Genomic DNA, 27828 nt, shown 5'->3' with positions numbered 1-27828 from the left:
TGAGGATCTAGCATTCCTGGCTGACATTACGCACCGCCTAAATAACTTGAACATAAAATTTCAGTCATGATAAACTGATATTGCAGATGAATGATAATATTCATGGTTTTAAGAGAAAACGTTTTACTTTGGATAAGTATAAGTGTCGACAGTTTTCTTCTATGATGGTTAATAAAACAGTTTAAGGAAGAGACTGACAGATGGTAAATTAAATTCAATTGTGGGGCATACAGCAACTAACATCATTACCCCTAATTTATTATATGATTTCAAAGAAAACAAGAAAAACCAAAGGGTCTGAACTTCAAACAGAACTTAGAAACCTGTTTCATTTTAATTGGAAGATAACATAACTTCATTTTGTAACTTAATTTATAGTGATATTTGATAATTTGTTTACTTTATTTTCTGTTTGCTAGACTGTAACAAACAAGAAGATTGAATTCTGCAGAATTTTTGTTTTGTAAATCAATATACTGCAATTCTTATCACAAATTACTGTTAATTTCTTAATAAATTGACAAATAATCCGAACTCCCACTAGTCTGTATATCCCTTGCGAACACCACAAAATTATTTAATGCATCACCGCAGTTGGATCCAAAACATGCATCCACTACCTAGGCGCTTCAAGGACATTTTCGCTTGCTCAAATTGTGACATCGCTATTTTATAAATATCCGTAAATTAAGCAACTTTTCAAAGTCGCTATTGAATTACTTCATATTATTTGCATGCACCTTGATGCTGTATAGGACCTAGAAAGGATCTGATCACTTCTCAGTCAGGGTCAAGATCTGGTCACCTAGAAGTACCAGATGCTAGAGTCTCTTATAATTACATAGTGGGCTACTTGTAACTGTTCCCTTTTAATAATAATAATAATAATGGTTTATTTTAACAAAACATAATTAGTATAATAAAATACATACATAATACATAATTAATATAATACGAGTACAATAACAATTCCTTTTATCTTCCTTACACACCAGTAAAATAATAATAATAATCGTAATCATACCTAAATATAATGAAATTATTAAACTCAATCACGATTATAATTATAACTTCAATTTCACTGCGCCCAGTGCGCCCATAAGAAATAGTTTAGTCTTTTCTTGAAAGTAGTTATTGTCTGGCAGCTCCTAATCTTCTGAGGTAGAGAATTCCATTCACGGGGGACTGAGACAGTAACAGAGGATGAATAGTGGGGGTGTTCTATGAGGGGGCATTGCTAAGATTTGGCTCTCCTGTGACCTGGTGTTCAGATTGTGATTGGCGGATAAGTAGTTAAACCGGGAACGTAGATAATTTGGAGTAGAAGCACAATCTAGTACATACAGTCATGAAGCTCAATATGTAGGGAATATGCATCCAATGACAGTTGAACTTTAGTTGCTAGCCACTAAGATCACTACTATCGCACAGTTTATTGTTCCTAGTACTCTCAGTTCCAACTGCTTGGAACATTGTATCACAAGAAATGCAAAACATCACCTCAAGATTCGTGACTATGTACTAGACTGTGGTAGAAGTGTGGAGAACTCGAAACAGAAGAGACAGCAAATGAAATGTTCTATGTTTATTGAGTCACAGACAGGATAAATATTTGAAAGAGGGTGTAATATAGTCAAATCTGCGAGCATTGCTGATGAATCTGACAGACATATTGTGAACACGCTGCAGCTTGTTCGAAAGTTCAGTTGTCAAATCTGTACGTATTATGTCGCAACAGTCAAACAGTGGTAATACGAGGGTTTGCACTAAAGTCTGTTTTAATTTTGGCAGTAGGAAGTTTCTGAACGGGTTTAGAGAATGCATGGTATAGCATACTCTGTTGGATGTTTCCTCTGTGTGGTATTCCCAATTTAAATTTTCATCTAATTGTATGCTGGTAAGCATAAATTCAAGTACTGGGCAGAAGAAAACCGGTATACCTACAGCATCAATCAACTTTGCATAGACAGGAGGTCATAGTTCATTTAGCATTTTAAAACAATACTTTTTTGAAAACAACAATGGACATGCAGTTACAATAACTACTGAGTGTTACATGGTCATTCCAATTTCTTCTGCCAGAACTACCCCAATGCCACAATGATATATGCTTAGCATGGTTTGAACAAGATGGCATGACATCTCACCTCATACAGCACGAATATCAATGCAAACTGGTCTAGAAATATTCTCAGGGCATGTCATCTCGAGAAATGGTAATATTTCTTTTACATGCTCGCCAGATTTATCCTCACATAACTACTTATGGGGATATTCAAAGTACAAAGTCTATGAGAATCGACAACCATTGACAAGTTGAAGGGATCCATCAGGACTACCGTTTTACAAATTTCAGTGGAAATGCTAAGGAAGACAACCATCTCTCCCAGGTGATGTGCAGAGGATTATTTGCAGAACAATGGTGTTCAACTCACTGATATTGCCTTTAAAGAGTAATCACATGGCATGTTTTTCTACAAACTTCACAAATTCGCAAATGTTTATTATGTTAACTGAAAATAAAGTACCCATTTTTTTAATTTTAAAAGTTCAACTGCTGCTAGTATGAAACATGGCTTCAATTATGGCTTAAAACTTTACAACAAATTAATTTCTCATATACCCTGTTTTAGCTAACATAAATACGATTAAATTTAAACTGAAATTTAAAGAAATTATTAAGGGAACTTAACATAGGGTTAGGTAATTAATTGATAAATATTAGTCTTATATTATTATACTTGTGAATATTGGTTATGAACATTTTCAATTGTGTTTGTTCTTTATCATATAGGCTCTTGTTTTTGTAATCTGTGCTATTTTATTGCTTATATTAATTTGTTTATTTTGTCTTCTTTCTGCTTATCTAAGGTCAGTTTACTCCCGACCACGAGTGTTTGTTCATATGGGGGTAAATTCCTTAATTTGTATTTCTGTTTTATGTTTATACTGGTAATAGTTTCTTAATGTATCTTTTTAATGTAAATAAATAAATTGTTTTTGGTAAATTTCAAATTTAAGTAGTTTAATAGAATGAATGAATGAATTAATTAACTAATTAACCAATGGAGTTCCAGCTCCTTGACTCTGGAGATACAGTAATTTTAGAATTACTTTGCCAGTGTCCTACCAACTTCAAGGTCCCACCATGGATTTGACTCACGCATACAGGATGGTATTAACTCGGTATACATATTTCACAATAAAAGGAAAATATCTGACAAACATTTCACAAACATATTTCAGCGTGCAACATCACTGGTTAAGGAACTACAAGTGTGTGGATATTTCTATTTCATGACAAACTAACCATCAAACTTAGCTAACATTCCAACAACAGACCCATGTACTTACTATCACTTAACAGTGTATATACCAATGAATATATCCACATTTCTCAGCTAAGTGAACGTTTCTGTAAAGAAAGACATCAAACAATTCTGAATTTACAAGGACTTATACTACCATTCCTATTTAGAACTGTCATTGATACGAAACGTATTTAGAAAATTCTGTCTATGTATGAAAATTATTTATCAGGGTCCATTATGTGAAATAAAGGGCAAGTACTTCTGTGGCATTCATATAGGGGGAAAAAAATTAAACAGACCAAATACAGACGCAGATAGTTTCTACACTACCAGAAATGGCTAATGTAAGTACTGTGTCTAAATAGCAACATCATCTTGCTGCCTTGCCTGCAACAATGTGTTTAGCAAAAAAGACCATTTTCTATTTTGAGGAGAGTAAAGACGTACCTACGATCATCTATGAGGCAAGATCAATTAAACAAATTGGTATTACTTTACATCCATTACGACATCAACGTCAAAGCTCAAGAAGTCATTGATAAGTTCGCTTATATACATTAATGATAGCCACAGTTGTGTAATTTAAGTGTTAGTGACTCCCTATTCAAACCTCATTTCCTATTATGCATGAATATTTTAAAGCCATATTTCTTTTATCCTTAGAGAGTATTATTTGTGACATGTACAGCAACATCCCTTTTAACGAAATCTCGAGAGAAACATACTTTTATGTGATATTTTCTTAAAAGAGAGTTTATTTCATATGAGCAAGGGAGAATTGAGACTAGAAATTAAAACACTTTTAAGCCATTTAACTACATCACAAATATATTTAAGACCCATTAAATTTACTATCAGGAAACGAACATTAACAATAAATTTCGCACATAATATATTTTCACAAAATCACAACAACATATTACACAAAGCGGTGGGTAATTAAATTTACAATGTTTACAAATGCACACAATGAACAAATAAAAAAAAAAATACATATTTTTTTCGCATGTTGTAGACAACAGGGAGCTGATGACAGCATTGAAAACATCAACACAAAATATCAAACAGCTCTCAATATACGAGTGATGGAATTTTGGGATCGACGTCACACTGTCGCACCAGTGGCTTGCATTGTGTAAGCTTGTAGTTACTTAATGCTTTGTTATGGAAAGAAGAATGGTATTTTTCGCGATTTGGATATGTATTATAGCGACTGTAACGTGTTTAACTAAAGCAAGAATCGACTCACTGGAATGTGGTGCAGCAATGTGACGTCACATGCATCACCAGTATTCACATTTAGAGGTGTGTTACTTGGAAACCATTAGTCGTAGAAAGGTCTAATTTGTGCCATTGTGTATATACGGTAATTAAATGCATATTGTTTATAATATATCATTCCAGAATGTGATGTTTTAGTTCAGTATTTCTTTAAAATAACTTACAATCTGAATGTGCAACAGGCCATGACTGTTTGGTCAAACACCTGCATAGAATTGAAATATATGAGTCCCTTAACTGCCCATTGTGCAACTCAAACCACGAAATGGATTCGGAACACCTCAAAATCTGTGCTTCACTGGCTGACCATGATAATATCTTTGAAAAATATTGGAGTGCAAGAGGTCAAATGACTATTGTCAAACGCCTGGCATTAGAAAACAACAACAACAATCTGAATGTACACTATCAACCTAAATCAATCGCGACATACTGCTACTAGTGTCACAATTTGGAAAAAGTCCAGAATTTCGCTAAAAAGGGTTATGTGGTCGTAAATCCATTCATGTATTCCTTAGAGGCGATTTTTCCCTAAAGCAGAGTTCTTAAAAGCAAACATTGTTTCATGGTAGTTCTGTCAAGACTTTTGAAACTATTCCTTAAAGAGAGAATGTATTGTCTATTGGTTAGCCTGGGCTCAAATCCTGGTTGGGACAAGGTTTTTTTTTTTCCCCAGGGTTTTCCCTCAACCCATTAAGAACAAATGCTGAGTAACTTTCGGTGCTGGACTCTGGACTTATTTTGCTAGCATTGTTGTTGTTTAGTCACTGTCCAAAGACAGGTCTGAACCTCACAGGTGATACTAACACACCACTCATAAGACAACTAAGCCAGGAGATAATGGGGTAGAATGGCTAGTTCCTTTCCCCTCCATTGCATACATCGCCGATTAGCTACATATTACACTAATCAGACTTCCGTAAAATAAAATAATTAAAAAAATATATTGGCTGACCCCCACCTACCCCGAAAATATGTTCTGGATCTGCCAACAGACCAAATTGTTGCAAAACACGTAAAACATATATTAGAGAGTTTTCGCACTCTCGCCATGTGCTAAGTCTTCCTCACAGTTTTATGACTGTACTGTCTCATCTCTTATCTACAATGGACTGTTTTTGTGATAGACTGGATACTGTTTGGCTGTGAATGGTTCTCATTTTGAGCATCTGTGATAAAGTTTGGTTAGTCATAGTGTTTAGTTTAGTTTTACGTCCACTAAACATAATTGTACATACTTATTTGTCTCAAATTTGAAATCCACGAAACAAGTTTAAATAATTACGAGACAAGAAATGGGAGCATTCATACGTAAAATTTAATGGAGATTCGGAATATGTAAATTTTAATATAAGGTACCATTTAAAAAAAATTAGTTTATTGTCACACCTTGTATGTATGAATAACTGTTTTCGAACACTGGCATAATATTGTAAGGTTTATCTGCAACAGCTTTTGTATAAAGCTTTTTTTGTAAAATTAAAGAAGTTATTAACAATATTCCATACTTATTGTTCACCCTATATAAATATACATTTTCACAGAACATGGAGGTGTATAGTGTTGATGCTGTGAGAGCAAGTTATAATAGTGCGCATGATTGTCGCAAGACATGGAACTTATTCAGACAGACAGTTTATTAAGGACTGCATTTTAACAACAACAAAGAATGTATGTCCCAATGAACCTTCGAAGTTCGAGACCATAAGCTTGTCTCTCAATACTGTAGCTAATCATGCACAGGAAATTTCCCTGGTCTTACATTCGTACACAGCAATATAATTGGCTACAGAACACTGCAGGTACAATTGAATTGCCGTTTGCTTTACATCATCGGCCCCAAGTATGGAGTATAGCCATCTATGGACAGTTGATTGCACTTCTGCATCGGTCGCAAAGTGATGGGTGGCCAGGAACTTCTTCACGGGACCAAACAGATGAAAGTCCGACGGTCCAAGGTCTGGATTGTATGGTGGATACTGGAGCACCTTCCAACCAAATGTTTTGATTTTCTCGCGAACAGAAGCCGCAACATGGGAGCAAGCATTGTCATGAAGAAGTTTGACATTGTTAGCATTAATGTTAAAGCGTTTGTCACAAAGGGCACAACACAACTTTACCAACATTTGAATGTAGGCTGGAGCAATCACAGTGGTTCCGTGTTTAGCAAAGTCCACCAACAAAACACCATGCATATCCCAGAACACTGTCACAAGCACTTTCTTAGCAGACTGCGTCACTTTGAATTTTTTCTTTACTGGGGAAGCAGCACGTTTCCACTCCATAGAGGCCTGCTTCGTTTTGGGCGTGTAGTGGTATGCCCAGGACTCGTCACCAGTGACAATTCCTTTCAGAAAGTCATACCCTTCTCCAACATAACACCTTAAGTGGTCCAAACATGTCATCATTCGCTGGCCCTTGTGGTCGTCTGTCAGGTTCTTATGCATCCAGTGGGCACTAACTTTATGAAATTTCAATGTCTTGCACGATATTGTACACCACGCCATATGAAATGTTGAACTGCTGAAAGAAAGTTTGCTGTTAGATCCACCGGTCATTCAAAATTGCTGCCTCAATGCCTATGACATTCTGCTGGGTTACAGCTTTTACTGGCCGCCCGGAACGTGGCGAATCACAAGGTTCTCACGGCTGTCTGCAAAGAATGTGCACCACCTGGAGATGTTGCTATGGTCCATACAGTCTTCTCCATACATGCCACACATGTTCCTGTGAATTTCACTCAGGTTATGTCCTTTAGCCCACAAAAATCGCACAACTCTTCACAAGTTGATAACAATAACATACGCGCCATCTTTGTTGCATAGTTCACGCTTCTCTCGCTAGAGCTGCACATGCAAAACAAATTTGTCTGTAGTGAAAACTTCAAACTATATCTCAGTGAAATGTCAACATCCCAGCCGCAATACCAATGCAGAAAAAAATTATTGTGCATTACTTTCTGATCCACCCTCACATAACCAGGGCACAGATTCACTATGAACCATTTGCCCCATACAGTGATGATTTCACCATACTGTTTCATTAAAAATATAACAACTATTCCACGATACTTTCCAATAATTGTAGAAAAATCTAGGCGTGCGGCACATGCACTGCATGCAAGAACAATGTCTAATATATATATATATTTATTTTTTGTAGAGATTGGTGATGATATAAACGAACAGACGAAGTGAAATAATCTGTGACCTGTTATGATACTGTTGATATACAATTTCCATACTGTGAGTCGACATGTTACAATCATAAAGGTGAAAAGGTGACATATCAATTTTTGGCGAAAATGAGATTCTGTAATATGTTGCGCATCCTGATGGTATCTTTATTGTGGCAAAAGGTGACATGCATATTTCACTCCTGAAAACTGCAAAAAATGACATATCACCTTAGAACCACAGTATTCTTCTCCTTTACAGGTTTCCACAACTGTTCCCATGGCAATAATTTGTTACTAAGAGTTGGGAATGGATTAATGGTAGACATGACATAATTTTGTTTTAATTCATGAACATATACAATGTACGAGTACATACCTACCATAACAAGCAAAATTCGTCTAAGACAGCAGATTTTAGACATAACCTTTTCCTTCTTGTGTAGATATTATCATAGAAAGCTCAATACATGTAACATGGATAGTTAAGCACATATTATACAATGTAACAATATGAAATGTACTATACTTCGGGACTTGTTACGATTTAAAAAGGGACTACACAACAATCACAAAGAGTGACAGCTACCTAACATACAATAAAATAGTGATGGAGTAAAGTCCCAGTAGATATACAAATTAATACACAAAAATGCAAAATATTAAAGTCATTCATGCGTCCTGTGACTCTCTTGAGTCATTATTTGTTTGTTTGTTCGTGTTCGTAGTGTGCAATACATTTCTACAAAATATAAATTAATACTGAGTGATAAACGTTATAATTTTTTAGTTGAATACTTGGAAAAAGTTATGATAATTTACTGTGAGGTTAACTATGACAAATCTGTTAATTATAATGGTTTAAATTTGTGCCAATCGAGAACAAAAAGTGCACATTGTGTTACTTCCTTTTTTATGAATGTACTTGTGATGTTTAACAGAGGTAATTTTTAATTTCTTTCAATTTTTCATGATTCCCTACGTATTTTTTGTGTTTCATAAGCCCCAAGTCTCCTCGAAGAGACTATTTCAGACTTATAAAAACAATTTCTTAGAATCTGGTAACTTTGAAACAAAAAGAAATGAACCCAGAAAAAAAGACTCTAAATACCAAAAACGTAAGACTTTTAAGAAAAACAGTTTCTGTGTAATTCTGTAAAGAACTAACTTTTGTTCGAAAATATAAGTACACTAATTTCTAGAAGAGACCTGCTACATGAAAGGCAATTGGAAGATAATAGTACATTATGCAACGAGCCTATAATGGTAGTAATTAAGACGCGAGGATGTTTATGAAACGAGCGCGAGTTTCATAATTTTCATACGAGCGTCTTAATTACCATTATAGGCAAGTTTCATACGACTTTTTATGCTCGACCATATTTCTAACTTGAAATTATTCATAAGTATTCATGTTATTGTTATGTAAGTGAGTGCAATAGCCTACCTCATAAATTGCGAGATGTGCACAGATGCGAAAGTATTGATTTTTTCCGGGAAACGAATGTCGACGACCTTGATATAATCTAGAGAATAAGATAAACATTAATCTTGATATAACCTTGAAATTGAATTCGACAATGAAAAACAAGATGACAAATTGAATTTATTTGAATATTATTTACAATTAACGCTAATTATTATAGTAACAGAACATAACCTTCTGCGACAGTATTGGATTTCCAGCCTCCGTGACGTTTCGCTAGTTGTCTTTTGATTGCATATTCGAGAATAATCGAAAACCTGAACTTTAATGAATAGGTGTACTTTAATGACATGCATTAAAGGGCTGCTACCAGGTGTATAATTACTACATTTCGGCATGGTCGAGCATAAACAAATTTCTGGTACTGTTACAAAGAAGTAGGAGATAAATTCAAAGTAAATAAGAGGCTATCGAATTAAAAAAATTTCTGCAGAATAAAAAAGTATTGCAAATGTATTCATATTGGTCTTTATAAACTAATAATTTGTCTAAGCATCAAGTAATCACGAAAGAAATTGAAGAAAGAAGTACCATGAAAGGACTTAAGAAAAGTGAGTAAGAAAGAAAAATACTTAATACCAACTGATCTATCTATTGTAAGGACATTATTAAATCTAATACAATATCCGAGTCACTAGAAAGTTACAAACCATCTCACGCACAAGCATAGTCATTAAAATCATAACCACCAGAAAAAAATGTTAACAGATACTTCAACCCATCCAATATGATAGAGCAACACTGAAAAATTCCTTAAATTCGTATCACAATATTATGACTTCTGCGTAGGTTTTGTGCTACAAAATTTAAAGAATTTTATATGCATTAAGTTAAGTTACAGAGGTTACTGAAGTTACACAAGTTTCATAACAAACTTCAGAAACTACCAGATAGGTTAGGAAATAACTGAAAATGAGGAAAGGATAGATAGTTTTAACGAAGTTAAATAAAGCTTAAAGAATGTGATATACAATGATTTAGATAAACCTGCGAACTACATATCCGTCGAACAGTAGCTACTAATTCAAAATCAAACATTCCGAATTTTATAGATGGAAGTCATGCATATCTACAATGGCAATAAAAGTACGGTATCATAATAAAAAAAAAGTTTAATTGTGTACAAAGCGACAACACGAAGCATTACAATCAGCTATACAGAAAGCTAAATATAAATAATGGTTTCATGCAATAAGTTGAAGGATTCGAAAATAACATTTGTTATTGGCAAATCATAAATTGTTTTATAGGCACTCGTAAACACTCCAAAATGAAAACATTTACATCTCAATAAAGAAAAATATGACAGTTATGCACAATGTAGCAAAAATCAACACTTTCTCATTTAAACTGTCAGTTAACTTATATTTCTTGTACAACAGAACTAAACTAAAAATGGATATAGAATTCGAATTGGAAATCCTGACAAGGGTTAAATGTTAATAGATAACTGTGTTGACTACTGGTGATATGAAACAGAATTTAACTTGCGATTCTCCTAATAACAGATATTTTCAATTTTCGCAATTACTTAGGTCTAATGCACTTCAATCATTATAAACAGAGCGTCAAGAGTCGGGCTCCCTTAATTAAACTACACAGAAAATTACAGGGTATTGCTGTATGTCTGGAAAATGCAACGTTTCGAAGATACGTTTTAAGTTCGATATCTGAATAACAGCAGCCTCTTATGCTTTGGTCAGTTGATCAGTTAGAACAGCATCTTGTAGTGACGAATTCTACTTCTCATTAGATGACGAAAGTAGACCGAGTATCTTTTGTAACAGTTAAAAAAGGGTTGCTTTCAAATAAAAGTCTTAATGCAACAATATTGTACAAATACAAGGACATTAAGGAAAAGAGTTCAACTCACGTTTTTCTCTCTGATGAAGACGTTGCCACCAAATCGTAGATCTGCGCTCCATTGTGAGATGTGTTCACCAAGTACAGTGCCTTCTTGTCTGCAACAAGGGAAAAAACATCACCTGAATTAAGTCTATAATGTCATATGATATTATTATAAAGGGGGGGGGGGAGGATAAAGTTGTTTACGTCAGTGACATACTTTACGTCACAAATGCCCCATGGGTAGAGTAATCAAGCAACAAAATTGGCCAAAACCTCCTACAAGATGCCAAGACCAAAAAGAAATGCCCTTTCAAGGGCAAAACAAGACTCCAAATGCAAAATACTCTAGTGTAATGCAGGAGATGTCAGCAGGCAAACTAACCGAGCTAAATGTCTTAAAAAAACAGACATTGATATCTTAATTGTGCATGAAGCAAACGTAACTCCAGATAGATTGAAATACTACAATACAGCAGGCTACACCACCCACGCCCTCTATGAGAGTAGATAAGTAGCAAGTGGGATAAAATCTGGGATAACAGTAACAAAATTTCTGACCAAGGTTCAAGGTAGTTAAAGAAATGAATGGCACAGAGATATTAGAAATCGAGCTAAAATTATGGAAAAACAACACAAAAGAAACTCAATTTAAGGAATTTATAGTCATCTAAAAAATAAACACCTCAATTTAGACAATCTAGAGAACACCAATAATACCGTCCTAATATGGGACTTCAATGCAGCATCCCCAAGATGGAGTTACAATTACACAAACGATGCTGGCCAAGTAGTAGAAGACCTAAAAAAAATTCCAACAATTTAGAATTAATCTACAACCCAAATGACATCCCAACTTTCCTACAATACTCTGGAGCAACAACAAAACCAGACTTAGCTAGGTAGCCTCATTCCTGTTCCACAGAATGAATAGAGAAGAATTGTAACACCTAGGCAGCGGACACTGAGCATGTCCTAGCCAACCTTGTTCCTGATGTAAATAAAGGGGTAACAAAATCTTCTATGATAACACAGGACTGGCAGAAAAAAATAAGATATGCTTGAGTTCAAAATTTATGCATTACTGAGATATGAATATTGTGTAATCTGTGAGAAGTAGCTGTGCTGATCTCGCAATATTTACTATTTTAATACATAAGGATATAATCATTTAATTATTTTTAGCTTTAATTGCAAGGACTATCCCATTCAAATACCTGCGGTTATTCAAACCAGCCTCCTTCACCCACTTCCTCATTATTGGAGGTGCTGTTAATAATAATTCTCTCTACTACTGCATCGGCCAGACTGTAAGGCTCCAAAATAAATCGTGTTCCTTAATATTATTAGGTGTTGAACACAATTTGACCAATCCTTCAGGTTTACTTTTTAAATTGAGGTTTGAACTAAAGATCTATAATTTGTGTGAGTTTGAAAGTGGTATTATTCCTTCGCTGCAAGGAAGAATCATGCTGAGAAATAAAAATATAAAATGTTTATCACACAAGTGCAGTCAAAACATCCACAGCTCCTAAGATGGATAACAACAACAAAAGTCTTGTGTTGTATGAACATACATCATAGTCCTTTAGTCATAGAGATGAGAAACAACACGTTTGCTGCATATGATATCCTATTAAATTCACTACTTGATAAAAAGCCTCAACCAATAACTCTGATTACTTTACATTAAACTACAATTATGATTCATAACTTATAAATAAACAAATTACAAGCATTAACGAATTTCACATGTCATTTCGTTGTAATATTTTCATCACTATATGACACAAATATTATGATTAACTGAGGAACTACTTTCTGTGGAAGCATATGCATGTATCGTCATATCTCATCTCCAATGGTAAAGAGTGTAAAAGGTGACTACCACTCTCCTTTCTTTACATCAGGATCAGGATCAAGGTTGGTTAGGATATAGAATATCAATATAGAAAAGACACCAAATAAGCAAACCCACAGAATATCGTGAACTTCAAAAAAGCAACTTTGAAGAAATTTCGTGAATATACGAGAGTTGTAAATAAAGTAGTGGCAACATAGACAGTACGAACATATTACTGAACTTACATGGAAAATACATTTAAATCCCTTCAATATAATCACCAGTGTGTTCCTGTATCTTTTGCCAAATCCGTAGTAACCGTTGAATGCCATTAGCGAGGTTGTTTCTGTTGATCTCTCTGAAGAGCTGCCCTACTGCATGAAGCACTAATGCAATATCTGGAAATCCCTTGTCTCTAAGTGGTTCTTTCAACCATGGAAACAATTCGTAGTCACACAAGGATTCATGTCAGGGGAATACGGAGGATGTTCCAATACTTCCCAATCCCATCTCTGTAGCAATTCAGCCACTGCTTCTGCGACATGATAACGAGCATTATCATGCAAGATGAAAAGTGGATTGTCTCTCAGGAAATGTGGACATTTGTGCCATATGGCTGGAAGTAGGTTGTGTTCGAGAAAATATTGATAATACGCTGCACTGACATTTTGGTCCTGAGGTACGGCATAGCTAATGATAACACCTTCACTGTCGTATGCCACTATCAGCATGAATTTCAATCTAGAGGGTTCATATCGCACATTTTTTTGGATGTGGTGATCCTTTGTGGTGCTAATCATTAGTGAAGCTTTAGTTCAGGCTCGTATGCCCATGCCCACATCTCATCAATGGTAACAATACGTTGCAGGAATACGTCCCCTTCGTTGTGGTATCTCTGTAGGTGGAGTTGAGCTATTGCGTATCAGTGCTACTCCCGTGCTTCTGTCAGGTAACGAGAAACCCAGCATGTTGCAAATTTCTCATGTGGAGGTTTTTCTTCAGAATGTACCACACAGTTTGATGATTGAGTTCAACCTCAATGGATAATTCTCGTACAGTCCAGCAATAGTCAACAGCAAGGAGACCTTGCATTAACTCCACCTATTCATCACAAATGGATGGGCGACCTATGGAAGCCACATATGTCATCTCATTCAGACCCGTAAGAAATGCAGACCCCCATCTTGCAACAGTCCAACATGGTAGTGAATCGTTGCCACAAGCTTCAAGTAACCTGGACGACATTGACGTGTATTTTTACCATGGGCTACCTCGATTTTTATCCATGATTGCTGCTCAAGTTTAGTAAACATGCTTTAGAGCAGTTAAAAATATAGTACTCTACATTTAACCACACACAATAACAACATCTGTTGTCATAGCAATCGGTTTTATCATTCAATACATTGACAATATCTCCAACTACGATCACCAGTTGTCTCATATCGCATAGGAATGTGCATGACCCATTCTCGGTAGTGTTGCACTACTTTATTTACAGCCAACGTATATAGATGAACATATTGACGAAATTAATATGGAAGACAAACCAGACAAAACCATAAAACATTTCTGTACCATCCCACAAAAATCAGCAAATCAATACATCTCTTGAGGAAAACAAAGTAATTACAAACCATATTGAACTCCACAACTACAATTGCAAAAGAAGACTAGGGATCAAGCGAGAATAAAAGCAGAAAATACAAAGAACAAAGCTAACATAATTCAGTGAAGGAAAAAAAGCTGCAAAACTACGTTTGGAAATCACAAATGCTAAAAGGAACTCATTCAAGACCATATGAACAAAGGAATTCAACAGAATATTTTACCACTGAAGAACTTAAACAAAAAATAGTTTCCCTAAGAACCAGAAAACAACCATGTCCAGACAACATATTTCCAGAATTCTTGAAACACCTAGGAGACAAAGCCATAAAAAAATGCTATCAATATATAATCAAATATGGAACTCAAAATGCCCTTTCACTACCATGGTGGGTGTAGATGCAACTACACGTTATGAAAGTTAAGCACAACAGAACCTGCACAATTTCTGAATAAAATGTACCAGAAATGATAGTATATTGAAGAACACTGAAGGAGAAATAAATTCGTCAAACCCTGACGATCATTTAAGAAATCTCTTTATGTGCAAGCACGTGTGCGTCCACGTTTATATGGAAAGATTCTACAACAATTGGCCTATTTCCAAAGGAGCCATTATAACCTACTATTAGACGGCTACATAATGAAGGTCTTCTTGAACATATAGAGTCAACATGATGCAGGTCAAATGTCAAAACAGCACAGAACAATTACAAGCCAAGAAACATATACTCAGTCCTGCTGTAAGAAGATAGTTTCTTCATTAACCACATCAAGAATCGAAACTGGAATCCACATGAGCACTCACACATATGTACTTAATTTTTTTATCTATGTAATGAATGACTTTTAAACCACAGTGGTTACTCAGAGTCAGTGAGATTATGTAATAATAGTGAAAGAATGAAGAATTAACGATAAATTGATTCTCAGTGCAATCTCGATATTTGAACATATGAAAACCATTACAGCTAACTCACCAACAGCGTTGGGTCTGACAAGGACAGTAGACACCTTGATGATAGGGCTGAGTGTGGGACTACGCTCGCCACCGCCACTCGCTGTGTTCATGTTGTAAAACTTGAGCACGTATTTCTCGTCCTGTTTCTGCAGCAGAATGATGACATCATCCAACAGCAATACGTGCAGGTCGATCAGCTTTTGCCGGTTCCCAATTCGCCAGTTAAGTGAGCCCTCATAGATCAGCCGGTGTTTGGTCAGGTCAATATGCTGCATCACAAGCAAATGTATTCATTTCAAGCACATTAGCATAACTCCAGACACAGTCAACCAAAAACATTTGGTGCTATTTAGTGTTTAAAATCGCTATGAGAAGTTGACAAGCATGTGTCAAGACTGTGGAGGGGTATGTGAAGGCACCCCTACTTTCTCTCGCCCCCTCCTCTATTTCTCAAAGATATAGTAAAGAAACCATACAACACTACATTGAAATCTTTTAAAAGTTGAACAGCTTTAAGTTGTCTTTCAACTGGTGAATTTAGGAAGGCAGTTTCAAAATTATAGGGGTTCAAGTGATTTAAATATGGCAATATTTCTATATTTCTATTACAGTACTATACAGTACTTAGAAGCAAATTAGTATACCTCTCTTTAAAGAATATAAATTCTAATAAGAACAATTAAATCTTATAAGTAGGGCTAGGATTCTTAGGTAAATAAATATTTTATTTGCACTGTAATAGGAACTCGTAATTGTGTTTTAAGTTTCGGACAAGGTCACCTGAGCATATATTTAAAATTTTATTTCACATAAAACACACATTTTGAATTTTAGGAAAGTGTAAAATTATTTGTTATACTGTAGCATGTAAAAGTTTCATTTGAGTGATAGATAGTATGTATAAACAAGTAGACATTAGAGATACGTTAAAGAGGTTCAAATCATCGAGTGCTACTTCATCATCTTCATAATTGTGACGATGGCTACACTGCTCTTTGTCACATGGCCGCCATTTAAAATTGTCATAAGGTGACGAAAACTTTTAGTATTTTTTACGCTATTATGTATTAATGTATTAAAATAATTATGAACTGATGAATGTACCTACATTACCGTATTCAGTACTAAAAATAAACATTGTACGTATTTCAAAACTTTATTTTTAAATATCTATACGAAATTTAATAAATTTCAAAATGGAAAAAAATGTTTGTGCAGTACAGTATGTCTTTACATAACCTATAAACGTATTTTCCAATTATCCGGCAAAATCAGTTATCTGGCACTGGCTTTGTCCTACAGTTGCCGTAAACGAGAAATTGTACTGTACATTCGATTGTCAATAATCTTTTCACAAAATAAAAGTGTAAGAATGTGTGGAACAATTAAAAGAACTGTAGAATTACACAAATTCACAAAATAATGCCCATACCTACTCTTTTGTATGGCAATGAAGCATTATCGTGAACATTACAATAAGAAAAAAGAATCTAGATGAATAAAATTACATTTCTCAGAGGAGTTCAAGGAAGCATAAGAAATTAGACAATCCGAGAAGAAATGAAGACATTTGTCATAAATTATAAAATCGAAGAATATTGGTAAAGATGGCATCTGCCAAAGCTAGTTTTTCTGTCAATTAAATAGAAGAATAATGGGGTAATTGAGAAAATGCTAACCAACAGATTGGATCAGGCAAGAATATCTAAACAGATGATGATGATGATTTTGAAGAAGAAGAAGAAGAAGTGCATATGAAGAGAAGGATATGTCACTGTTGATAGTGTTTCGTCTGTCGGATTGGGACATTAAGCCTGGCGACCCCATTCAACAGGAGTAGGCTATGTGCCTGCACCAAGTTTACACCACCATCAAGCGGGCCGCTAGGCTCAACATCCCCATCTGATGGACGAATCACTATCAACAGTGACATATGCTTTCCCTTCATATGCACTGCGGAGAGATTTGGGATTTAACCCAGACATATTGGTGCACAATTTAGTGATTAGAAGTTGTGTACCGCCATCTCTCCTAGTCCCAAGGCAGAAATTTTACAAGAAAATTTCTGACCCTGCCGGGAATCGAACATGGGCTGGCTAGTCTGGAGGCAGATACACTACCACAGAGCTAACTCGGCGGACTACATAAAAGATGTAAAAAGTAACAATCATCTCTAAAAACATAGAATTGTAAGATAGCAGTCATATCTAAAATAGGAATATGAATTCACAATGTAGAAGTCACATTTGAAATAAGAACATGCATTTGCCAATTACAAAATGGGAAGATTAATTTAAATATAACAACTGTTAACTTGCAAAATGACAGTTGTAGCTAAAAGTGAACATCAATTTGCGTGGTAAAAGTCACATATGACATATGTATATTAACCTGCAAGATAACAGTTACATATTGAAAAGGATATATTAAGAAAGAGTCACTATAGTATTGTTATATTATTTATTATGTCTAACGGTCTGAATATCTTAATTAAACATGTTCATTGTTCTTTACTTCAAATCCTGCAAGAGATGGTAACATGCAATTCATGGATCTCCTCATAGATCACTATTCTCTTCAAATCGGACATGTGTGAAGGATGTGTCATTATTAGACCATCAATATATGAGATGAGAGAGAGAGAAATCGAGAAAGGAAGAATGGGAGAAACAGCAGGAGGAAGAGAGTGGGGAAGTAATAACAGAGAGAGATACAGATAACTCTACTTACTACTGAAATATGTGCATAACACTGTACAATTCAATATGCATTAAAACTTCTATTACTGACAATGAAATAATTAAAAATATAGGTACTTACATTTATGAAACAATGATACAACCAGTAGTCTTGTACGGATCGGAGGATGTAAAAGTTTCAAGTATGTGGGAGGGGAAAATATTGAGAAGGTTATATGGAAGCTTTTAATAGAAAAAGGAGATCTTCTGCAGGCCTCTGGAGAAAATTAAGGAAGAGACTAGAAAGTGCTTTGTATGGAGTGTGGCATTGTAAGGGACAGAAACGTGGACAGTACGACGAAGTGGAGAGAAACAACTAGAAGCATTTGAAATGTGGATATGGAGAAGACCGGAACGTGTGAAGTGGACAGACAGAATAAGAAATGAAGCTGTGTTGGGAAGAGTGGGTGAAGAAAGAATGATGCTGAATCTGATCAGGAAGAAAAAAAGGAATTGGTTGGGTCACTTGCTGAGAAGAAGCTAACTATTGAAGGATTGCACTGGAAGGAATGTTGAACGGGAGAAGAGTTCGGGGTAAAAGAAGATATCAGATGACAGACGACATTAAGATATAAGGATCATATGAAACAAAGAGGAAGGCAGAAAATAGGAAAGACTGGAGAATGCTGGGTTTGCAGTGAAAGACCTGCCCTTGGACAGAACAGTAAATGAATGAATGAATATGGAGCTGTTAACGATCAAGGTATTTAGAGAGCAAAAACAAACCAGGAGCTAGGAGCATTGTATTATAAACCGGGATTAGTATCAGTAATTAAAGCAAGAAAACTCCAATGGCTAGGGCATGTGCAAAGAATGGAGAAGAATAGAGGTGAGAAGAAAATATTTACAGAGAATCTAGGAGGGAGAAGACTGAGAGGGCAACCTCATACAAGATGGTTGGACGATGTGGAGAATGATTTGAAGGAATTGGAGATACGAGATTAGAGAAGAAAGACTGGAGATAGAGCGGCTTGGACCAAAATTGTTAAGGAGGCCAAGACTCTTCATGGGTTGTAGCATTACAGAGTAAGTAAGTATAGGTACTTACAAACTTACTTTACATTTAACACGTGAAAGTGATCATCATAAATATATTTCTAATTAGAAGTGTTGGAGTTGCTTTAATTTACCTGCAGATATCATAAATGTCATAATTATTTCTGGGTAAAAACACATTCATTTCATCACCTTAAAATATAAATATTACATTGCATGCACTAATTTCTTCAGTCACAATACTACTGAGTGACAGTAGTGGGGCTTTACTTGTACGTTACATATGAATAACTGATGATGTCAAATGAGCTTCAATTATCAGAGCAATATTTTTCATTTTTTCGGTCTTTCTAACACAAGAGTTGGTATTATTTGGGGAGAATGAGGAAATGCATAACAATCTTCAGCAGAGCAATCAAATATTCACCAGACACTCCCTACCCGTTGTGCAATAGAATTATTTTCAACTTCTCTGTTTTTACACACTTACTTTGAACTCTCCAGCCATGGGGTGTTCCACCTTCTCAAAACCTGACTTATCAAGTCGCCTCTGGATATCAGAGAGGCGCTGGTTGTCCTCAGCCTCCCTCACAGCCTGATTGACGTGATTCAGTATCTCTTTGCTGCGCTCTACAGCCCGCTGTACACTCCTCGACTCTTCTGTGTCTTCTTCTGTATATTTTGCCAGACTCTCGAATAGTAACGGATATTTCGTAAGCCTACCAACAAAAAGAATTATACTCTTATAAAAATACTACAGGAGCAAGAAAGCAAATTTTCTTATCCTTTTTTAAAATACACAGTATCATGTGACAATACTAGAGGAGGATTTATTTGCTCACTGAAATTAGTCAGACTGTCCCACCTGTGCTATTGAATTCCACATGCAAAGTGTAACAAAGAATAATTTGTATGGTGCTTCACTGATAACATAAAGTGGAAGTTGAAACATATTTTTAGAGTTTCTAGGTTCACAATTCGCATGCATTTTTGCTATATCTGTCAGTTACCGATGATCACAATGGCTGACTAATAATTTTATTACTTCTTGAACCTAGCAGCCGATGCTGGTACACTGTGAAGGTGGACTTTCCACTGTGTCACCAGTGTCCATAAACTGCACTGCTAAGCACAGTTCATAACTTACACCATTGTCAGGGTTAAAAATATCAAGATATTTTTAAAGTAGTGGAATATCTTTGTAGATGAAGGTTCGATGTTTCCATCTCTATAAACTGTTTCAATTTTGTTATGTTTTCCACATTATTCATTTTCATTTATATTTCTGATGTAATTCTGGTAGTAGCAATTTCTATTCTGATGTGGCATCACACGTTTTCATAAAATTTCGAGCACTTTACGTTTTCTTTTCTTTTAATAAAAATTGCAGTCTTTGAAGTTCTCTGCTATCAATTTACATATGGATTGTGGTAGTGAATCAATCTTATTCGACTTTTAAGAGCACGTGTTAGTTTACATCTACATTCACTTTTGAGAATTCATGGTTCTGATAAGTGTTGCCATCAGAGGTAAATTTTACTATCACCAAGATTAGATAATTATAGTCTGGACTTGGATTACGCAACTATAAGCTGTCGATTGCTGTGAAGGAAACCTTTGTGTAGGTATTTGATAGCTTCCTTCCCTCCCCCATTCCGTCTTTGTTTTGAAGTCTGATGCACAATTCAGACAGAGAACAGGCTAGTACAAGTGAAGTGCACCCTTTCAAACGTGAAGAAATTGGAAAGGTTTTATTAGAAACAACAGACGAATTTAGTGGCAGTGACAAAGAAGATGACATTTTTAATTGGTTTGCACTTGTTGATAAAAATATACTGTTTCTTTTCTTTTGCTACATTTATGATGTTTATACAGAAGGCTACTTTGAAATGATTCAGCACACTAAGAAAATATTCAAGGCAATGCGACATAATTTATATGAAACTTTGAAAACATTCATTTTTAAGGAAGTTGGAGCCATTTTAATAAACTACTGCATTTTCCCGCTCAAGTATTTAAATTCCCACCATCACTGTACTAGCACCAAATGCCTGCCATTGGTGAAGGGTTAATTCGTTAGTCCAATTAGATTTACTGAATTAATCAATGATGGTAGAATTTTCATAAAAATATATCAATCCAAACATGCATTTCTTAGTGAAGTTAGTAATATATTTTGAGCTGTCTAGATATTTGACATTCTATTTGTAAATAATATCTGTGTAAAGTCCATTACTTGACGTAAAAAGTGTGCACATATGTAGTGAAGTAGGATACAAAGGGGTAAAATCAAGGTGCGGGGTAATGTAAATCAGTAATCTCACAATGATAATGGTGTATGAAAATTCCTCTTAAATGACAATTTATTAACAAATTAAATATTTTAATAACCAGAGAAAAAATTTCTACTAATATATGTGAAAGTTTAACAAACTTCGAAAATCGCTAATATAATCACCTATATCAATATACGACACTATTAGTACGACGCACCTCTGCATAGCAGTGGGGAGGATGTCCTTCAGCTGCAACCTCCTGCACATAGAGTTGCCTTCAGCATCTGTCAGGAAGTTGTTGAGCTTTGTGTCCTTCCGTCGTCGCTCCTTAAGGAGCTCCAGCGCAATCTGCTGCCGTGCACAGTATGTGGCTGCCGCCTGCTGGAAGTTTTCACCTGCAGCTCCATCAAACTGTAAACGAACACACATGACTGAACTGTAGCTAATGCTCAGGAACTCAATTTATCTACATTCTTCTATTATGGTTGATGGATGGAGTCAATTTGACCATGTATGGTGATCACTTTCTCAAACGCATTATGCAGAAACTATTAATGATTTATTTAATAACAGTATGTATGAAATAGATTTCAGTAAGACACTTTAAAAGCACTTTAAAATTGTGTAACAGAAAATGAAGACACTATCACGTATATTAAACTTTGCGTTAATTTATTAAAAAATAAATACATCTTTCTTAGACTTAAAATTTGTAGGAAAAAATAAAAGGGGCCATATTTTAGTATAAAATTATTACTACTCTGAGTTAATGACCATTATTTAAACATTTTTTCTGTGAATGTAAATAAATCATGATTACAATTACCGTACAGTAAATATCATGGATTATGGCCTGAATCTTTCACAAATTAAGACATGCTGAGGATCAATGTTCAGGCAACAAAAATGCTGAATTTGTTAAGTTTCTAAATTTCGTCATCGTCTTCATCGTTATCACCACCACCACCATGGATGAATTTATGTTTTGTTTCTCACATCTTTCTAATGCTGCCTTAGTCTTCCCAGATCTCGGCAGCCTCTTGTTTGATAAGAAAAGGATGAATACGGAAGTCAATCTTTATTCATCCTGTGAACATCGCTGCTCCAATTTTCTTGACATTGTATGACACCATCTACTATGTTCCAAATATGCAATCTTTCACGAATGTTATTTCATTATTGGTCCAACGTAGTGTATTTCAATAATGACAGTAAAAATCTTTTTTCCATAGCTCCCGGTGGTTTATTTAATATATTTCACATATTTAAAACTTGATTTTGAAGTAATGTTACATAAATGTTATTTTGTATTGGTTTCATTTATTTCCCGAAATATCTCTTTATAATACCATTTAACTGATTACATTTTGTAACTCTGATGTCAAAGTCATTTCTTTATTTGGAAATTAAAGTGACCAAAGTAAATAAACTCGGATACTTGTTCTATGAGTGGTACCCATTTCAAGCAAATTTTAATTACTCAAAATGATCACAAGAATAACACTAACTGTTGACAAGTCTATTACATCATAATAAATTCTTTATTTCTTACATAATATGAGTTAAGTCCTATATTTAAAAGCAATATATTTAAAATGTTACCATGGACAGTAAGATGTCTGCAACATCACCAACCAAAGGATTCTCGCGCCGCTTGGACTTCATACTGTTGTTGAACTGGCTGTGGATGTCCAGCATCTCATCCAGATTCGCAAACAGAAGTTGTATGTGATCAGATGGCAGCACCTGATTCTCCAGCATTGGGCGGTAGAACACCTGTTCCATTACTTTGAGATTGCGTACATGTGACCGTTCTGTGTGGAATAGTTCTGCAACCATAACACCAAATTCTCAGTAGAGAGGAAATGCACTCAGAGCAAGCTTACTACAAGATACATCACAGTAAAGCCTGGTTCAGACGGTGCTAGTTTCTGTGATGGATTCCAAGATGGCTGCGCTGATGGCTGCCCTGCATGCTCACTTGCGGGCTCCCGTGTTGCCTACGGTGATGGTAGTTGTTCACACAGAGCTGGCTCTTTTCACAGTTCAAATTGGAAAATCATCTGCTGTTTCATCTGTTGCCAACACTCATGGTAAAAAAGAAACTAAACCGTGAGTGGAAAACAACTAAAGTCCTACATTAACAGTAGTAAATGTCGTAATAAAGTAATTAAGCCATAAGTGCAAAACAGCTAAAGTCCGATATTTAATTGTTGTTTCTTAGAAACTAAAGAATATAGAAAAAAACAGGTGTAGTTGGAAAACAACGAACATGGCGACATGGTTTCAGTGGTGATATTATATGATCATCTTTGGTTTCCAGTCTGCAAACCATCACGAAAAATAGCAAGGAACCTACCCTCGAAATCCAGCAAGCTAGCCATCCAAGGAGCCACCACAGAGCATTACTTCCGGCAAGTGAGCACGCAGGCTACCCATCCGTGCAGCCACCTTGGAATCCATCACAGAAACACGCACTGTCTGAACAGGGCTTAAGTGTTTCTTACTACATGATCTATGAAACTATGTTTATGGAAAGCAGAGTTGACAAGTGTGTGAGTGTGTCTTCGCCAGTTGAGTGGAACACACCATTAATGACCTCCTGACGCTTTTTCTCTCTGGCAGATAGCTGCTTGAGGACATCCTCCTCGACGCCGCTTGACCAGTCCGCAGGGTCAGGCTCTGCTTCCAGGTCACTGTCCCATTCGGCAGCACTGCTGCTGGGTGTAAGCGTCACTGTAACAGCATCCTGTGTGCGAGCAGCTGTTACCATCTCCAGAGAGTTGCTCGGGCTGTCCAGACTCCTGCAACATTCAAGATATCAGTAACACTCGTTCTTATCCTGGAATACACACCATCCAGACTTTCTGCTGAATCTTACCGTGTAGACAGACTTGAGTTGGACGAGCTTCCTGAGTTTGTGTTGTACGACAGGCCCTGTGCATCCAGATCAACATCACTGCAAAACAAATTAGAAGTGAAATGAGAAAACCTGTCCCAGAGACACTTTTCCACCACAAATATCACAAGATCTTCCACCAGTTGTCTGACTGGACAAAGACTGAGCTTCAAGACGTTATTTCGATCGAAAGCTTCAGTATCTGGTGCTGCACTACAACATCAAGAGTGCAGTCTACCATCACACATGGCTAAAAGCACCCCATTCACCGTCTCTCTCTTTCATCAAAAGTTTAACACCATACATGAAAGAAGTTGCAGTAGATTTTTTTACCTTGCTGAGTTGTAACAATCCTTCCTACATTGACTTGATCACTTCACTTATCTTTAGGTAGCATAAGTAAATGTGTATTATATGATACAATTTGCTACTGTATTTAACAATAACGTATCCAGAGTAGATAACATATTACTTTGACCTAATTATGTAAGGAAAGAAGAACAAAATAGTTGTAGTCGATGTCAAATAAAATGTCACACTGTGGAATTTTTGCATAAGGTTTGCAAGTAACATCTTATTCATTGTATTTCGCGTTTGTAACTGACAGACATACATACTTGTAAAAATCTGGAAAACGACTGGACGAGGAACCTGCACATAGAGATTGATGAATGGCATGCCAAACACCCAGTTTTCATGATTAAGAATCCTCAAGTCATGTACAGTGTATCCAGCAAATTTTCAAAATTGGTATCACATAATCTGAAATAGTGCGACTCTATATATATATAATTTATCGAAACAGTACTGGCCGTTACCTTGTCCGTCACTGAATGCTAACTAACAGTATGTCACATTTTATTTCACTTTTTCTTTCCAGAAACTCACACTTCTTAGTTTTCAAAAACAGAATTACTCAATGTGGTGTAAGTTCACTATGCTACAAATAAAATCTCAAAACATTGATAGCTGACTATATATGTCATATTTAAAAATCAGAATCTGTAAGAACCATGTAGAGGAGAAATAATTATTTTATCTCTCTGACTGTTGTTTCTTCTTTTTTGTTCCTATATTTATTTCTTTAACATGGGAAGTGAAATTGCTCATTATCACCTGTCAGTCAACTATATAGGAGATTCAGTAAAACACAAATCCAATGTACAGTGTCACAAAGTGAAGAATTTCTGAACATCTCACCTGATGGGTCTGCGCACCCTCACTCTGACCTACAAACTGCTGAATTGATCAACTCTCCAAATGCCAACGACAGGCACGTCAAAGCTATGGTTTGTAAAAGGGCAAATCCTATGGGTCGCGCATGAGCCACAATACTGTCACTCTTAATGACCAAACATCAATTTCCAATTAGTTTAATGGCATGACTACAAGGAAGAGCTAATAGTTGGGATATTTCTTACGATGAAACATTTCCCTCGTAAAACAAGCAATGGTCAGTCACTCCCAATTAATCTTGTCTTTGCATTTTATATCTAATCCAGTTTGTTATTAACTGAATATACTGAAAAAAGAAAGCCTAACTATCCAAAATAAAATAAAATAAAATAAAATAAAATATTTTAATAATTATTATGTTCTTGGCTTTTAGAATTTCTGCTACGCTCACTACAAAAGTTAACCAGGAAAAACTTCAGTATATGGTTCCCTCACTGCCAACAAATTTATCTTAAAAGACTAATTGAGCAAGCCTCAAAAAATCTTCCAAATAGTTTATCAGTGAGACTTGACCTGTCAGAACTTTTAATCAATATTAAATATAAAAATGCTGATTCGCAGAGATATGTTGAACCAAAACAGGAGTGGATCATTTCACTGCATCTTCTTAAGTTGTGGTACTTGTCCCTAGCCACTAATTTCTATAATGATGAATCACCAACATGAGCTTTCAAAGGAATGTCATTTTACATATTTATAATTTCATTTTTCAGATTTAGCTTGCTAATTCAAAAAATTTCACTGAATAGAGGAGCAGTTTTCTTGACATTATCGGCCTGGTTGGTGCAGTTGGTATAGCACTGGCCTTCTATGCCCGAGGTTGCGGGTTCGATTCCGGGCCAGGTCGACGGCATTTAAGTGTGGTTAAATGCGACAGGCTCATATCAGTATATTTACTGGCATGTAAAAGAATTCCTGCAGAACAAACTTCCAACACACTGGCGATGCTGATATAACCTCGGCAGTTGTGTCATTAAATAAAACATAACATTTAACATTTCTTGACATTCCAATCTGATTTAAATGGACAGATCATATACTGAACAGTATCTTCAACATTTCTGAATTCAATGAACCTTCCTTCAAGTTCATTTAGAAGAGTATCAATTATGTTATGTACTTGTCTTTTGCAAATAATGTTTTTGAATAACTCTCCAAATTGTCCTGAATATTGGGAAAATGAGAAAAATCATTGTCTTCATCATGAGAACAAACTTACTTTTTCACAAAAAAAAAATGTGCTTACCATCTCTCCATTGTACTTGTTTTTGCTCTGTAATGCTACATTCATTTCACAAAGAGTATCAGTAAAGTCAGCTAAGAAGGTAAAATCATACAGCCACTGTTCATATTCATCTTTTCTCTCCTTCAAGAATGACTTTACTGCATTGAGCAAAGTTTACTTCAACTTAGCCATCGCACTTCAATGTACAAAACTAATTGTGGTGTTCCCTCATCAAAAGTTAAATTGAAGAGACACCTCTGGAGAGATTTTCCATGGATAGAGTTGACTATTTTGAAGGTTAAGTTCATTACGTTACTTGTATTTAACCTCTTACTGCCTAACTTGTTGATGTATTATGCAGAGATAGGCAATGAAATCTTGAAAATCATTATGTTGTCTGCAAAGGGCAATAAATCCATTATTACAAACAGTCATGGTTTTTGCACCATCATTGGTGATTGACACAAGTTTGAACAATAAGACTTCAGTCTTCTTAAAAAGACTGTAGACAGCATTAAATATATCTAGGATAGTGGTTCTTAGTTTTAAAGAAACCATACCAAGAAACTCCTCTTTGATGGTAAAATCCTGGAAAACCATGCGAATAAAGATCAAACTCTGGTCTGTATCGCTAACATCAACAGATTTGTCTAACTGGAGAGAAAATACTTCACAGTCAATGATATCCTTCTGGAGTTGTTCCTTCAGATTACCAATACATCTTCTACTCGAACTACTGTTCTGTAATTTCCAGAAAAAACTTCTTTCATAAAGTCCCCTTCACTGAGACACTTAAATCTCCTGGCGATTAAGTTACTTGCTAATGAGGCCATCGTAACTTTGCTAGATCGTGTTGTTAACTCTGACAGCAACATTTGTTGACTTATCAGTTAGGATTTCAGTTCTTTCAACTTGAAGTTACGTAATTCACTTTTCGGCAGAAAATCT

General features: G+C 35.6%; 1 protein-coding gene and 1 long non-coding RNA gene across 11 annotated transcripts in view; both read right to left on the bottom strand.

Annotated features, from left to right (window-relative positions):
* The window catches only part of RhoGEF2 (Rho guanine nucleotide exchange factor 2), a 453695-nt gene that overhangs the window by 71593 nt on the left and 354274 nt on the right, over positions 1-27828 (bottom strand). For all 10 annotated transcript variants that reach the window (XM_069821024.1, XM_069821026.1, XM_069821030.1 and 7 more), the window contains 7 exons: positions 24402-24479; positions 24110-24324; positions 23123-23349; positions 21738-21931; positions 19735-19963; positions 15530-15779; positions 11127-11214 (listed from right to left, as the gene is read on the bottom strand). In XM_069821024.1, coding sequence (XP_069677125.1) covers positions 11127-11214; positions 15530-15779; positions 19735-19963; positions 21738-21931; positions 23123-23349; positions 24110-24324; positions 24402-24479 — 1281 coding nt within the window. The remainder of the gene's footprint in view (positions 1-11126; positions 11215-15529; positions 15780-19734; positions 19964-21737; positions 21932-23122; positions 23350-24109; positions 24325-24401; positions 24480-27828) is intronic.
* Positions 851-11116, bottom strand: LOC138696287 (uncharacterized). Its single transcript, XR_011331310.1, has 2 exons — positions 9215-11116; positions 851-7319 (listed from the first exon to the last, which is right to left on the bottom strand). It is a non-coding gene; the product is annotated as an uncharacterized lncRNA (long non-coding RNA).

This window comes from Periplaneta americana, chromosome 3, assembly GCF_040183065.1.
Source record: "Periplaneta americana isolate PAMFEO1 chromosome 3, P.americana_PAMFEO1_priV1, whole genome shotgun sequence".
Lineage (NCBI taxonomy): Eukaryota > Metazoa > Arthropoda > Insecta > Blattodea > Blattidae > Periplaneta > Periplaneta americana.
Note: the sequence above shows the minus strand (reverse complement) of the source record. Positions and strands in the feature narration are given on the sequence as shown.